A 16,555-nucleotide genomic window follows, 5' to 3' on the forward strand; every position below is an offset into this window, starting at 1 on the left:
CGAGCCCTTTTTCTTTAAATAAGACTCAAGCCACCGTAGAGATATGCAGTTAAAGCACATTTAGAGTGCAAAGGTCTTGATGAGGGCTTGATGGCGGAGAGATCAAGTGGAATGTGAAGGCAAGGGTCACTGTCGCCTATGATATGAAGAGCATCAACATTCACATTTGTAATTGCAGCCTCCATTGGTTTAGGAGCCAATCTTATCCTGAAACTGGTTTGCCTTGTTTTCTTCAATGGTCTTCCTCAGAAATGTCAAGTGTGCAATTATGCATGGTTTATGAGGTCAGAAGAATCCATGTTCTGCTTTGTCATGAGGAATGATCTGTTCAGCACCAAGGGCACCATAAAAGGGTCCTTGCAGAAGAGACAGGTTGATGATGTTTAATGTTGGTGTCTGTGCTCCACTGGATTCCTCCTTCATCTCTGATGACAAGATGCCATCATAGGATATGCACAGAATGCAATACTCCTTAGTACCAATCCTACTTTGAAATGAACATTGGAGCTTGTAGCCCTGGAGGATGATGAACCCTCACCCATCTACTGTGACATGCTTTATCACTGGGTTCCTCGTCTAGCACTGGGAAACAGCCATCAGCACAAATGTACTCCCTTCGTTTTCTCAGTTGGTCTGGGGAATGGTGTATGGTTATGTATTTCTATTCTTTATGGAAAAACTATCATTTGTGTTTCCATCAGACCTAAGTTAAGATTGTGTATGTGCTGGCCATAGCTATGTATATTTTCCTCTCAATATCACAGGATTCAAACCAAGCAGGTCAGGTTATGGGCCTGCCAATGTCTTGCCTGTCGACATGTTTCAGCACTCATTGGTATCCTTCTTCAAGACAGTGGGTCTGAATGGATTCCGAGTATTAATGGTGAGAGATAGTGAGTGTTACATTCCAACAACAGCTTTTGCTGGGATCAAATGTGCTTTACCTTCAGTCTGGAACAGAGAAACAGTGGTTCCCAATACTTCATTTCACATGATTATAGTTTCTATTATTAATCAAGACCTGGTATTTGATATCCATTGTTCCCCAGTTTCTTGAAAAAACAACACTTCTCTTTCAAATGTGTTTATTTATAAATTTAAAACATATTAGGAAAAGATCATGAGGAAGGACACCAAAGTAAATGTATATATTACATACTAGCTTTCTAATGCAAACATACATGCCTATATATGTTATACCGTAAATTCCAATATTGCACATGTAACCGAGTGTAGTCATGACAGCACAGTGCAGAGGTGAGGTTGAAGGAATATTTACAAACAGTACTTGTACAAACGGTGTCCAGGCTGAATCAACTGAAATGCAGAGCAGAGGGCAATAGTTCATCATCAAGACTCGTGTATGATTCTCTAGATTCAGTGTGGTGGGTTTTAATCTATTGCTGTTGAGATTGTTCCATGAGTTCCTAACATTGTGCCTTCCGCAACACAGCACAGTATTACAGGGACCATTAGTATTATGAATCACTGGCAATCACTGCCTCATGAGAGTGTTACAGGACCCAGAGCCACCACTGTTGAGGTTATAGGGACCATCATCTTGGGCCTGTGCCCACAGCTGCTAGCAGTTTGATGAGGACCCTGCACTGGCCCCACCCCCATTGAGTGTTACCGAGCCTCTAGGGGAGGGCTTTTCCACATCACTGCTGAAAGCATAGGAGGACTGCTAGGCATGGGCTCTTCCTCATTAGTGCTAAGCACACTATGACTCTAGCCATTGGGCCCTTTGCTGACCATGTTACAGGGACTATAGCCATGGGCTTTCCCATTAATACTAAAAGTGTGGTGTGGACGTCGGCTGTGGACCTGTGCAATCATTGCTGAGTGTCTTACAGGAACCCCAACTAGGAATTCTTCATCCATAACTATTGTCAGTGTGGCCAGAATCTAATTTAGAACCTATGTACACCACTACCAATAGCCAGGATGTAACGAAGCCCCAAAAAACACAGCCTCAATCTGTAAAACCCAACCGATGTGAAGGATAAAAATCCCTCTGGTGTACCAGCATGTTCCCATACAATGGGAACTATAGCCCAGACTACTAATACTGACCGCTCCTGCTTTAGTTGGGAGTGTGGCCTTAGCAGGGATTAGGTACCTCCATGAAGCCCAAAACGTGAAATTTTTTGCATGATCCATAAAGAATTGGAAGGATAATCTATTTTAAAATCCGGTACGGAATGGATATGGTGAACTAACATGGTTTATGTCTCTAGTGATTGGTGATTTCGGACTTTTCTCTTTAAAGGGGGAAGACGATGTCTTGGGACTAGTTGTAGTGGGCTCAGTTCTCATTAGCAGGTGAAGAACAGGATCGCTACATTCCATGATTTGAAATAGATGATGGAGGATGTCATTGATTGAAATCTATAGTGCTTATTTTTAACTTTGCGATCATCGCCTGTATATCCTTGCTATGTTCTGCAACTGGTTTTCAGGCAGAAGCCGTGTCTTCGGGGTTCTGAAGCCAGTCCAAGGCACCCAGGTCTACGTTTCCTCCACAAAGCACCACACAGATGTTCTGCATCTCCCTAGAGAAGGCCTGGAAACGCTGCGAGAGCACAACTGCCACTCCAACACCCGCAGTGGGTTCGATAACCAGCTTCATCCGCTCCCACACCAGCTGGGTCGCCCGCTGTTGGGACAGAGTAGCAAAGACAGCAATTGGCTAACACTCTATCAGACACCACAATTTGAGACAGAGAACCCTCAGAGATGGCGTTCAACACTTTTGGAAAGTAATTAATTCAGATATACTAGCACGGAGAGGAACCATATTAGTCATTACTGATGCTAGAAACTATCACATGACACATTGTGGACGAGCAAGTAAGAAATCGGAGAATAGAAAACAAAACAAATTAAATGCTATTTTAAAGAAAACAGTTAAAAGAAACCTAGGAAATGTGACATGACCCTCACTACTTCCATATCTCAAACATTATTTTATTTAGATTATATCGGAGGTGAACAGTCCTTTAATGTAAACTATTAGTAGGAAAAGTCCCCTGATCACAACAAAATGTCTCAACAATTTACAGCTCGCCACTGACTTCTGATGGGATTTACAGGTCATAAGGTTCAATTCCAGTAAAGCCTTTCATCATTACCAAGTGAATCCAGAGTGTACCATTAAACTGGTTAACAATAAGAGAGGTTATATACATACTTGGTATGGCAGAGGTGCAGTAATAAATGCTATAAAACACACATTATTACTAATTGTATTTGATAGGAACTGTCCTCATTTCCAACAATGCATCGAGGATCCAAGATGGTTTAGTGCAGAGGACATTCAAATTTCCTGTTTTGTACAGTATACTAGAAAGGACAATTTTAAAGCCACATGTATCTCTTTGGTTTACTACGGCATTGTCGGCTAATTAGACATTGGCTTTAACTGTGTCCCGCAAACACTGGAGAAGTGGTGCTATTTGGTTCTTGGAGTGGGGTGGGGCAATTGCCAATATCAAGCATGAAAAGAACTCAGTAACATGTTGCAAGTTGTACTGTTGCTTTGCATCCTTTCCTTTAATTAGCTGTTCCCTGAGTTGACAGAGAGACAGTTGTGGTGTGTGGGCTGAGGGTCAAGAATGCTGCTCCTGGTGGGGCTGAACTTCTTATCGTCTACTTACCATCTAAACCTGTAACTAAGCTTAATAAACCTCTTACTTATAACCTACTTCATGGCTACCTTTGGACTTCTTTTGGATTGTAACATAACTATTTTCACAATTCTGTGAATTTTCTTCTTGACTGTTATGGGACAACTCCATGTTACAATGATGCCGACTGTTATCTTTTAAAGTGATTGTTTCAAGTGTGCTTCTCCTGAGTAGAAACACACTTATACTGTCCTTTCAGCTCAGCAACACTAATTTTTTGCTGCACTTCAGCCTCTACCACTTTGGTGCTGGTCTTAATGTCACTGTTAAAGTTCACCCAGGTGACAATATCTACCAATCGGAGACAGAAACTCTTGACTCACATCGGCAAAGTTAAATGACCCAGTCAATACCTTTATTTCTTCCTCGCTGACTGTGAACACGTCATCCACCAGACTGCGGATTACGGGCCAGGTGTTAGCTCCGATGCTTGTCTTGATTGCATCAGCAATGGTTTCTGGGGGTGCCTGGTTGGGGGTCAGTCTGTCGTTCAGCTTTGACTGGAAGCAGTCATCTGCGTTCTTTGGTTCAGCCGCGAACACCTTAACATCTGGCCTCAGTGCCTGTGGAAACAATGCACTGGTGAGGGAAAGAGGGAGTTCTTCTCTGTGTCAGAGGATGTGTAAAAACAGGAAACTATGGCAATGAGGGAAAAGCAATGAGCACGCAGTCTCTGTTCATGAAGTGAACCCAACCAAAAGTAGAGGATAAGAGCTCTAACAATGCATCAGGGTCAGCACACCTAGAAAGAGGAAACAACGAGAGCATAAAGATATTTCTTCTCGTTGTATCTCTATCGGGAAAGCGTATAATCCTGATACATTCCCAGTTCTACCAGTGTTGGTTAATCTGGGAATGCATCAGAATACATGGGTGGACGGGTGGGAACACACACGCTTCAACCATGTAATTCTTTCCTGGCACAGTGTAATGCAATGCAGAGACTTGCGCTGCCTTGTGTTACACCAGATTTGCCACACCATGCACCTCTGTCTCATGGTAAATCTCATTCTAGGTTTAGCGTCGCTCTGCCACAAGAGGAGGGGCGCTTATACAAGAAGGTTTCTTCTGGGAAGCTTTTCCAGCACTGTCTCTTGTTCAAGCATGTCTCAGCAGCTTGTGAAAGGGGAAGAGTGAGCACAGAGTACTGTAATCAACATGAAGGTAATGTTCTCTATTATAATACAAAGTGGCAAATGCAGAACCTCAGTGTCTTGTAACAGTAAAGACTTCATACCTTGACAGCAACTGCTATTCCAGCCAGCATTCCTCCTCCACCCACCGGAACCACAAGTGCATTCACTGCCGGCACCTTATGGAATAAAAAAGCCTTATGAAAGGAACAGTTTTCCAAGAAGCCTAATCTGTGTATCACAAATGAAGATCACAGCGTATTAGAGATTAGTGTGTAACAAGTGCAATGTGTCTTAGGATAGATGTTGGAGATCACTGTGAGATCAGTCTGTGGTGTGAGCAATGCGCCCCTTCTTACAATTCAAAGGTTGTAGGTTTAACATAGTTCTGTGTGCCAGGGCAAATGGAGTACTGTGGATTTGAAGAAGGAGGGAGGGGGAAGGAGAAGAAGGAAGGGAGGGAGGAGGAGGCGGAGGAAGGAAGGGAAGAAGGAACAGAGGGGGAGGTGAGGAGGTGGAATGAAGGAGGAGGATGAAAAGGGAGGAGGAGAAGAAGAGGAAAAGAAAAGAGGAAGGAAGGAGGGCAGGAGGTGGAAGGGAGAAGAGGAAAGAGGAAGGGACGGAAAGGAAGATGAAGGGTAAAAGAACGAAGATTGAGTGAAGAGGAAGGGAGGACAAGTCAAAGTCAAAGTATATTTTAATCAGATAAAAAAACATAATAATTTATACAGCTGGATCATTAAAATTACAAGTTCATTGAATGTGTTAAACACTGATTTCTAACATTAAATGACACTTTGGACAATTTCATTATAATCATAACATTGATAATACTGGTATATTAAAATATTCATCTATCTTATATAAACATTTTATCAATTCATTAAATCTATTCTTCCTGACTTAAACATACTAAAGTGCGGTCATATTCATGCAAAGTCGCCTCTAATCTTGGGGTAAATAAAGATGAAACAGTACACATCCTGTTCCCTCTTTTTAAATGTGGTCACACAGTGACTCTATAAAGTCCATAGTAATGTAAACTTGTCTAGTTAACACTTTCTACAGCCAATTACAGCTGTGATGATCAAATTGGGTTATAGCAGGGTATTTCATAAGGTGCCAACGTCCCTTTTCAGTCAATAGTCGATCCGCTTTAAGGTAAAAAATGTAAAACTCTGCTGTTATTTAAGGCATCTGCCCTTTCATGAAAAAAGTATGGCATGCCGACATGATCTAATGCCATGCGAGTTAAAAATTCTCTTCAGTAAAATGTTTCGTTCAGTTAGTAAAATCGGACAGACCGATACAATGTGCATCAGACTTTCTTCATGTAATTGGCATAGTCTGCACTTTGTATTCTATGGTTTTGGTTGCCATTTGGGAATATAGTCTAGTGTTTGACTTAAAACAAATTGTAAATGGAGTAACTTGTTTCGGAGGACAGGAAGAGGAAGGGAGGAAAGGAAAAGGAAGGGAGGACAGGGAGAGGAAGGCAGGACAGGAAGAAGAAGAGGGAAAGGAAGAGAAAGAAAGCAGGCAGAAAGAAGGGGGGGCAGAGGAGGAGCAGCTTACCTTTACAAGCTAGTCTTACTGTACCTGCTTTAGTATCTCGAGGCCAATCGAACCCTGTCCTGCAATTACTGCCGGGTCCTGGTTAGGGTGCACCAGGACCCCTCCAGTTTCTTGCACTTTGTTTGCTGCTGTGTACGTTCTGGACTGTGGAAGGAAGAGCAGGCGGGCATTAATGAGAACCGTCTACAATCCAAGAGTGATTGACAGGGAGTAGTACCTTGATGAGCTCAGGCTTACGACACCCACTAAGTTCCCCGAGTAGGCACACCACTGTTTCATTTTATATATCACACACTTACAGCATTTGCCTTTTGTGTCTCTCACACTATACAGAATAAGTGCCACTCAAATTAAAAACACTGAAGTCCAAATCATTCAGTTGCAAACAGCAACAAAATGTTTATGAATGACAGGAAAGAGTTTAACAGGAGGTATCCTACCATGAGTATCTCAGCCCTAGTTTAACAGGAGGTATCCTTCCATGAGTATCTCAGTCCTTCACAGCTTTTCAAGTGTCAAGTGCCATTCTGGGTAGTTTCCTTTTGGTTGCTGGCTCCGGCTTCATTTAATTTAAACAAATCTCATCCATCCTGAAGAGGATTGGTGACAGGTTTATGGGAGAGATGAGACCAGAATGCTATTAGTATATTTTTGTTGGTATTGGGATTATGTTTACTTTGTGATTAATTTGGATTTCCATTTCCTAGACTGTGGCTTGTTTTTTTGTTTGTTTACGGTCTTCGTTATAGGGGTGTTACATTGGGTCTCCTTACTAAGTCTGCATTTGATTTCTTACTTCTCTTTTTTTCCCAAGTAGATCCATTTTAAGTTAATCTACGATATGACTTTCTTGCCTTCATTTTCTGTTTCTTGTAAGAATTCTGTCCCTATCATGGTTACCTCGGCCCATTGCTCGCTTAATCCGTGTGTTATAGCCACACAAATTCTTCTCGGGTCAACCTATTACAAATGGCTCTATTAATTTTCTTCTTCTCTTGGGCTGAAATATCATGCACAGCTGTAATGTTTCTCTTTGGTTCTTTCCATATTTGCATATCCCATCTGCGGGCATTCCCAATCTTCTCTGGGTTTTCCCAATATGCAGAGAATTCCATCTCAGTTGCAGAAATAATCATCTTTCTCATGCTTGGTAGAGTGCTCATATATGGATTATCTTGTGACATGATTTGTATCAAATGTATTGACTTTATGCTAGCCAACGCATGTGCAATTCACACTTTTCCCATAACAACCCTGTTCCCTCTGGATTTTGGATACAGCAGACCTCTGAAGATCTAAGCTGGTCTACGTTGCAGGATTTATTCACCCTCCAACTCTCTATTTTATCACGTTCTCCTGGCCACTCTGATCATGCTTCATGCTGATTGGTTCATTCTAGTACTAGTCAGACAACTACCTATTTTTAGGTTTTGCATATACAGCACATGCGATGTCTTCAGCTTACAGCCCATCCATAGTTTGCCGTTTATTAGGTTCAGTGAAGCTGTCATTTGCTTGCTTGAAGTCTGTAACAGCCTGGCGTGTCATATCTTTTTCCTGTGTTTTGGGCCTCCCATGGAGCAAGGACCAAGTACTTGTGTTCTTCCACTGCTCCTATTTTTGGAGCTACTTTTTGTTGTTGTGTTCAAGTACTCCATACGAGTGCTTGACGTGGCTGTGTGCTTCTGTGAAACCCCCACTAGCGCCCATATTGCTCTCGCTCTCTCTCTCTCTCTCACTGTTTGCTTCCCATCGTCATTGCTCATTCTCCCCATATTGCTTGTTGCCCTTTCGCTCCTATATTGTTGCTGCCATCCTGTTGCCCCATCGCTCCTGAATTGCTGCTTTTTCTGCCATCTTTCCTGCACACTCTGTTGCTTGTTGCCCCCGTGGTTGTTGCCATCGTCCCTCCCACCCACTGCATTTTACCCGTCTGTCACTTTCACACCCTCCCTACCAATCGTTTGTTTTCTCCGTCACTTCTGCGTTGTTGCTTTTTCTTGTCATCTTTTCTGCTTGTTGCCTGATTGTTGCCAGCATATCTCAGCCCTCCCGCCCCTTCGCATTTTGCACGTTTGTCCCTTCCAGCCATCGCCGTCGCTTGTTTTATCTCCTGACAATTCTGCTGCGGTTTAAAGGGCCAGACTCGCCCACTTTCCTTTTGGCATTTAACAACCCTTCCAAAAGTTAAAAATTACCATCTAATTATGTACAGGTGTTACTCGTCAGCCGGAGAACACACGCAAGCACCAGTGCGTGAGAATTCTTTGAGGTAGATTAGGAGAAGGATGTGGTGTTGGTGGCTGTGTGGACAGCTGTGAGCGACAGAGCTGGACTGGCTCTAGCGGGCATCAGGCGTTTCCCCGGGAGGCTGGTAGGGTAGGGTGGGGGACGGATTTGCAGTGGTGCTGCCATTTTGGGTCCAAGTAACAAAAAAAAAAGCAGTGCTTCCCACGTGTCAGGGGTGGGGGGGGGGTCGCTGGCCTGGCAAAATTGCCAGGGCTTCTTTGGGTTCCCAGTCCGGATTTACACGCTTTGCGTATTTTTTTGCTGTGCTGACTTTTCATTGCAGAAAAGACTAATTGGTTGAAGATGGCTTCCAGAGCTTGACTGAGATTCGCTGCAGCCGGTTGGTACATGAGTAAAAAGCAGCTCTCGGACTTGACCACATCATTCAAATATTTATTAACCCCTCAAGAAACAGGAAACTTGAATGCTGCGTAACCTTTTCTTTCCAGGCTGTTTTACCAAGACTTTTTAGTCAGTGCTGCCGACTGTGAAGGCTGACTTCCCACCTACTCTTCCTTGTGTTTCTTTTATTAGTGCAATCTGCTGCCCTCCATCGGGTTCAGTTTCTGTTATGAGCAAAACCATCGATGTTAACGTCTGAGGATGAAATCCACCCTCAGCACTGATGGGTCTTTCACAAGTTAAACACTACTCTGGATTTTGTTAATGTTACAATCTTATTGGTTCATAGCTCTTTCTTTGCACAGTATTTCATATGAAAAGCATTGTCTCAAATGATTGCTGTTAATTTGAAATGGCTGCTAATGGCGTGCTGTTTACAAAAGGACTTCTGCTGCCAGTGGACTTCAGTTCAGTTGATCACTGGGGGCATTGACTGAAAACTGTGTTGCAGCTGCACAGCGAGGTTAGTGGAATATGACCTTCTGAGATGGTGATCAGGTCATTCAGTTAATCAGATCATTTACATATAAGAAAGCTCTCGACCGAGTGGCCAGAACACTTCAGGTGTTTAAATGATTAAAATGGACTCAACATTTCAGCTGCTTATGCATCCTTCCAGGAAAGATGGGTCTTTTTTAGTTGCAGATTGTGCTGTCAGCATGCCGCATTATCTCTACATCTTCCAGGAAGGTGAAGCATGTTTAATTTGGTGATGGTTAGCTCAGAATTTCAGTATTATATGCGTGCCTTCCACGTGGGTGTAACATATTTCATTTAGTACTTTTTGGCTCAGCATTTCAGCTTTCCGTGTACATCTATTCCCTCTGGCCCCCCCCCCCCCCTGAAAAATACATGTTAGTATAAATCTTGCCTGTTTATGCAGTGTGAAAAAAAACTAAGATTAGGAACTTTGGGTGCATTTACGGTGATGTCTCTATTCTACAGCACCTTGAGGCAGCTCAGGGCCAAATTAAACTGTTAGCATTGCCAGGCGGGTGAACATGCACATCAAGATGGCTGCCTCCCACTGACGCTCTAATTAGCCCCATTTACTGAAGACGTATTTCAGTCGATTAGGGCATTTTTCACTTACCTATTGCCCAAAATTCTGTTGGTTCACCCCAGCGCTTCGCTTTGGCAGATTTGGGAAGACTTTTCTGACAGAGTTGGTGCATTTTCCTCAGCTGCTGTTTCCACCGGCTGCTCTGCTGAGATTCCTGTAAGGATGGCGGAGTTCTACTTCAGGAAAAGACGAGGCTGAGGCCTGGAACCACTCCCACGGTCAGTTTTAGCTGTTGCACTCTTAATTACTTGAAGAATATCTCTTAGTTTTGCTTCTACATCTCAACTTTTGGTGACATTTTAAAAAATATATATTTAATTGCTCTAATTCAGTAAAATGGAAAGAAAAACCATTTCTGCAGGGAATAACAAACGTAAACAAACTATTTCTCCACTACCTGTTAAATCTAGGATTGTGGACTCGAATTAACCTTCTTTGTCCACTTTGTTGGAAGAATTGAAAGCTGTTCGTTTAAATACTGACTCTATTGCATCAGAAGTTAAAAATATCCATATAGACATGGCTAGTCTCGCAATGAAAATTTCGGATAACTCAATTTCCAAGATAATAAAGCTACAATTGATAGCTTCACACCTATGGTAGCAAAAATGTCACCGATTAGTCAGTTACTGTTAGATTTAGAAAATCGTAACCATCAATACAACTTACATATTTTTAATCTGCCAGAAGACGTGGAAGGAAATTATTGTAGGCAGTACTTAAAAAAATTGTTACCAGGTCTATTAAAGCTGCAATTTTCAGAAATTCAAAATAGACAAAGTGCATAAAATTCCTTCTTACCAAACCCCTCGTCACAGCAAACCCCGACAAATGATATTTAAAGTTCTGCCCCATAATCATTTAGTGATGATTAGGAAGGCAGCTAGAGAAATTCCATCTTTAATGGTAAATGGAAATAAAATCTACAAACACCAAGACTTTGCCAAAGAAACTGTTCAACTACGTAAAGAATTTACTAAGCTGAGACCACGACTACGCTCCTCTGGTTTTAAATATAGTCTCTTCGATCCATCTACTATGAGAATCTAGAAAAATGGCGTCTCAAAATCCTTTCAGCTACCAGAAGAACTACGTACTTTCATGGATCAACAATCATCAATGTCCATGGAAACAAATGCTACGAATACTTGACTGTATTTATTTTTTCTGAGTAATTTTTTTAGGTCTTCCTTTTCAATTTAAGTTGCCCTTTTTTTCAGATTAGCTATATGGGCTTTCTTTTTGGGTGGTTTATTCTTGGTCATGGGTATACGTGATTCTACAATTCTATTTATGTTTTCATGTTGTCTTACGCATGTTTATCCTTGTCTTTACTTTTCTCCCTATTTATCTTGTCTAGAGCTACTTTTGATATGCTATTTGTTCTGTCCTTTTCTACTGACATTCCTATTAACGTATGGCTAATTTCAATAATATTAAAATTGTTTCTTGGAATGTTAAACGTTTAAGACATCCAGTTAAACGTGTTAAGATTTTAGATTATTTAGCAAGTCACAAAACTCATATTTGTTTTTTACAGGAGACACATATTGACGATAAGTTTTTATCGTATATGCAGAAAAAATGGGTTGGTAGTATAGTTTCTGCAATTAATAAAAAAAATGGAGTGGCTATTCTTTTTGCAAACAAATTACATTTTCAAATACTGAGCAAATTACATTGGATACTACGCCTATTTAATTAATGTTTATGGGCAAACAAATGATGTTCTCAAATTTTGGTCCTTGTTTACAATAGAGGTGCTCAAACTAGGTAATGTTCCACTCATTATTGGAGGGGATTTTAATTTAATATGTGACACTTTGTTAGAGAGATCATCACAATCTAAATATCGTCCACTTAAAACTTTTTTTTTACGTTAAAATCTTTTTTTAAAACAACTAATTTAGTTGATATTTGGCAATTACACTACCCAACTGAAAAATGTTTTACTTTTTTCTCAAATCCTCATAATTCTTATTCACGTGGATTATTTCCCGACAATTATATCAATCAATTTCTACTCCATTAATACATAATATAGACATCTCTAACCATGCTCTTATTCCAGCTGTTTTTCAATTCATCCCTACTCTTTCTACTTAATCCAGATGTCGTGTGAACACTCCTACTGTTCTCAAATAATTTAATACACCAAGGGCCAGATGTACGAACATTGTGATTTGTGACTCGCAAATTGCAACAAATTGCGGGTCACAATTTGCGAGTCACAAATCACAATGTACAACACTGTTTGCGATTCCCAATGGAGGTTGCAAAATTTGCGACCCCATCATGAACGACTGGTCCTCTCAAGGATTGGTGGCCTGCTGGGCTCAGCAGACCACCATGTCTGGGATTGCTTTTCAATAAAGCAGGTTTTTATTTTAAATGCAGACCGTTTCCCTAGAACCACTGCATGCCTCTATATTTTCCCCTGCATTTGCAAAGGGGAAGGGGTCCCCTGGGAACCCCTTCCCTTTTGCGAGTGTATTACCACCCTCTTGAAGAGGGTGGTAATTTGCGAGTGTTTTACGACCGCAATTGCGGTGGCAAAACATTCATACATGGCTTTGGGGTTGCTATTAGGAAGGGAACGCCCCTTCCTAATAGCGACTCACAATTCCTAAATAGCAAAATTTAGGAATTGGACATGGCACTGTGAACTTTTGCGTGCGCAAACGGCTCGCAAACCCGTTTGAGCATGCAATTTAGGGTCGTACAGCTGGCCCCAAAACCTTTATCTGCACTTCAGAATTATTTTACTTCTAATACTGAAGATTCTGTGTCCTTGGTAACACGATTGGATGAGTTTAAGGCATATATGAGAGGTATAACCATTTCGATTATGACTCATGAAAACAAATCGTTTAATGCTAAAATTAAAGATTTGGACACACAAATTGCAAAATTGGAGAGACTATTTATCTCATCTAATGACCTTAAATATAAAATACAATTACAAAAAACACTGATATGAATACAACTCCATATTAGGTAGAAGTGCGAGTATACACAATTTTCTTTTAATGTTAATAGATCAGGTAGATTTTTGGCAAATTCCATGCGTATAAAAAAGATAAGACTCATATCACTGCGATCCATGGTGTTAATGGTAATGTGACGTTATCCCATAAAGATATTGTTAATGAATGTTTTACTTATTACAGTTTTTTGCGCAATTGTGGTTTACAGAAAATATCACAATCAGCCAAAGATGATTTAGATTCACCAATTACTTTAGAAGAAATTTATTTGGTTATTAAATCCCTTAAACTTAATAAATCACCTGGACCTGATGGAATCCCGGATGAGTTTTATAAGGTTTTTGCTCCACACCTCCTACCTTACTTGCTTCAGCTTTTTTAATCTTTTAGCTCATTAGGAACAACTTCTTGTTCATTTACTGAAGCATTCATTTTTGTTCTTCCAAAACCCAACAAAGATCCCACTATTGTTTCAAATTATCGGTCAATTTCCTTAATAAATCACAATTGTAAACTTTATTGCAAAATACTTGCAACTAAATTTTGGAAGGAGGTTTGGAATGTTATTAAACATATATTCCATTTTTCTGAACCAATTTCATATACTACTTTCATTTGTAAATCTGCTGTTCTTTCTATGAATATGTCAGGTCTAGAACCTAAATTTTTTACATTTCTAATTTTAGCAGCCTTTAAATCTATTACAGCTAGTTGGAAAGCTTCTTCCTCATTTTCAGTGCACACATGGTGGTCATGGATAGTTTTTACTAGAAGAGGTGCTAGCCTATCTTTAGCTGGTGTTATTCAAAATAGTTCTGTATATTATAGATTTTGGAAACCAATGGATCACTATATAACTACCCATTTTTAATTAATTCCTTTTTACTGCATTATTTCCCTATTTATAAGGTTTTTTATGGTTATTAATAGTAGCTCTGTTCTCAATTTTTACATTGATGATAATCTATATTCCTTCCTTTCAATTTTTCCATTACAATTTTTATTTCCTATATATTACAGAAGTTTTTAATCTCTGTATATAGGTACTGTTATTCCATTGTTACCATTATTAATGATCATGTATAAGTGCCTATTTCGGTGCTATTTTTTGTGTTGTTGATCTCCTATTAGAAAATTTAATAAAATATTTTGAACACTAACTGTTGGCGTTGCACCTTTTATCTGCTGCTGCACTGTGTATCTTATGAGCTAGTGACATCACTTCAATACTCTGCAGTTGCCATATTCAATTAAAAGATGCATAACACATTATCTACGACTAACACTGTGCAAACATATTGATTCCAAGATGGAGGGTTCTATAAAAAACTATGCCAAGCACTAGCAAAGTGTAGGAAGCTGGCTCTGTATATACTATACAAAAGTAAGGTATAGTTTGCATACTGCTTTATTTCTGTTAATGATCCACCTTGCATCTGTTGGACTTTGCATCTGTTAGCACAATGCCTTGTATCTATTAGCACATCACCTTGCATCTCTTAGTGCTCTTGCTTGTCCCATTCCACCTGCCCCCTCTCCTATGTTGATGCCTCCACTACCCCTCTCCCAACAGAAAACAAATACACTGATGCGGGCAGCGCTGGCCGGGTCATTGCGCTTTTTTTCTACATTTCACCATTTGTTGCTTGCACAGTCTCACCCGTCGCTTCCCCTTCCACCCATTGTTGCTTTCTCCTGCCCCGTCTTACCAGAATAAAAAGCACTATCACCACCCCTGTCCTACCAGAGAAAAAAAAGCTATGATCCGGCCAATGCTGGCCATGTCAAAGCACTTTTTTTCCTACCTTTCTGCCATTCAGAACAGCAGCCATTCTGCTGAATAACATAGCTGAAAGACATTAACAAAGCCAAAAGCTCTTGCATAGGCACAATCTATTGGCTTTATCAATGCATGTAGTTTTTGTAAACCATATTGCCCAAGTGTCAAAGTAGATCTGATCTTGAGAGAGAGAACTGTGGTTATAAAATGCATAGCACTACCTTCTCTAGAAGAAGGATTGTTAACTTGCCTACAAGCATCATTTACCAAAAGCAACCTCTTACTACAAACATGCATAAAGTAAGCAATTGTGGCACAGTCTGTGAATTGAGGGTGGATGCAGAGGACTACAGGATTTGGCAAGTTAAAGCTGCCAAGTCAATGATTACAAAGAATAATTGTTCTTATTTTGATGGCACATGATACACAACCCAGTACTCGTACACGAAATGCCCACTGCCTTGTCAGCTACCTCATCGCTTGGCTCACATTCCACCACCTGGGCTCCGTAACCCAAGATTGCCGCCTTCTTACAGGATGGTGCTGTACTTGGGACCACGACGTATGCAGGAATCCCTAGAATGGAAAAGGCCAGAAATCAACTATGAATTTTTACAGATATTTACATCTGACACGGACTGCCATGTTCTTCCAGCATGGCGTTTCCCTGCAGATAGTGCCCCCCCATGCTCATCTGCTCATCTAATGCACCTATGCCCACGTCGGCTACAACAGTATAAACCATAGAATTCAGAGCTGCCTTTGTATTTACAATAATTCTTATCCTCTCTACTGCTGGTCTGTTTACACTTCTCCTGTCCATGGAAATTCTTTAGAAGATGCACGTGGTCCGACCTGTCATTTTTGCTGCCAGGGCAAGAGCCTGTCCATGGTTCCCGCTGCTATGAGTCACAACAGCCTTTGGCTTTCCTTCTCCTCCAGAAGTAAGACTTCTAACTGCATTCAAAGCCCCTCGGATCTGGAAAAAACAAAGTACAATAAAATTTGGGAGTGTAAACATATCTGCTTTTACCAGTGTTACCAAAATGGGATAAAGGAATAGAGAAGGCCAATGGGCGCAGAAATGAATGGCACAGGAGATGAACAACAGGCCACTTGCAAAGGCTTGTTATAGGGAAGGGGAATGGTTTACAGATGAAGTGTGCACAGTGGACTGGTGCACAGCTAATGGAGACAGGCGCAGGTAAGGGGGACCAGAGTACGTAAACTTGATCTGTGCACAAAAGTGATTAGGGAATAGATACAAGAGACAAGAGTACAGAAACACTTTCAAATGTTTTTAGGATAGGTGAAAGGGCTGGGTAAAATAGTCCTGTTCGGTTTTCAAAGGCACTTGAAAAACCTCCACTTAGGGTTTTGGTGATTCGTGGTTAAGGTATATGCCAGAGGGTGATGATGTCAGTATTACTGTCAGGAGTCTTACCTTGATGCAAGAGATGGTAAGCCTTGCATCTTTTTATGACAGGTGTTCACACTTGAGACTCACGTTGATGGCAGAGCCACCCCTCCTTTATCTTACATTGATGCCAGAACCGGTCTTCTTTTTTTTAATACCAGGGCAGGTCCTCTGAGAATCTTTGTGTAGAGCAAGGCATGTCCCCTATTCGTTTTATCTT

The 16,555-nt window shown here is 40.9% G+C and overlaps 1 protein-coding gene across 3 annotated transcripts in view; it reads right to left on the reverse strand.

The window, feature by feature from the left end:
• Nucleotides 1–1,071: 1,071 nt before the first annotated feature.
• Nucleotides 1,072–16,555, reverse strand: part of SRR (serine racemase) — a 42,647-nt gene continuing 27,163 nt past the window's right edge. For all 3 annotated transcript variants that reach the window (XM_085649097.1, XM_085649096.1, XM_085649098.1), the window contains exons 3-8: nucleotides 15,774–15,897; nucleotides 15,391–15,494; nucleotides 6,422–6,541; nucleotides 4,927–5,001; nucleotides 4,043–4,252; nucleotides 1,072–2,659 (exon numbers count right to left, since the gene is read on the reverse strand). In XM_085649097.1, coding sequence (XP_085505223.1) covers nucleotides 2,459–2,659; nucleotides 4,043–4,252; nucleotides 4,927–5,001; nucleotides 6,422–6,541; nucleotides 15,391–15,494; nucleotides 15,774–15,897 — 834 coding nt within the window. In that variant the 3' untranslated portion in view covers nucleotides 1,072–2,458. The remainder of the gene's footprint in view (nucleotides 2,660–4,042; nucleotides 4,253–4,926; nucleotides 5,002–6,421; nucleotides 6,542–15,390; nucleotides 15,495–15,773; nucleotides 15,898–16,555) is intronic.

This window comes from Triturus cristatus, chromosome 3_2, assembly GCF_964204655.1.
Source record: "Triturus cristatus chromosome 3_2, aTriCri1.1, whole genome shotgun sequence".
NCBI lineage: Eukaryota > Metazoa > Chordata > Amphibia > Caudata > Salamandridae > Triturus > Triturus cristatus.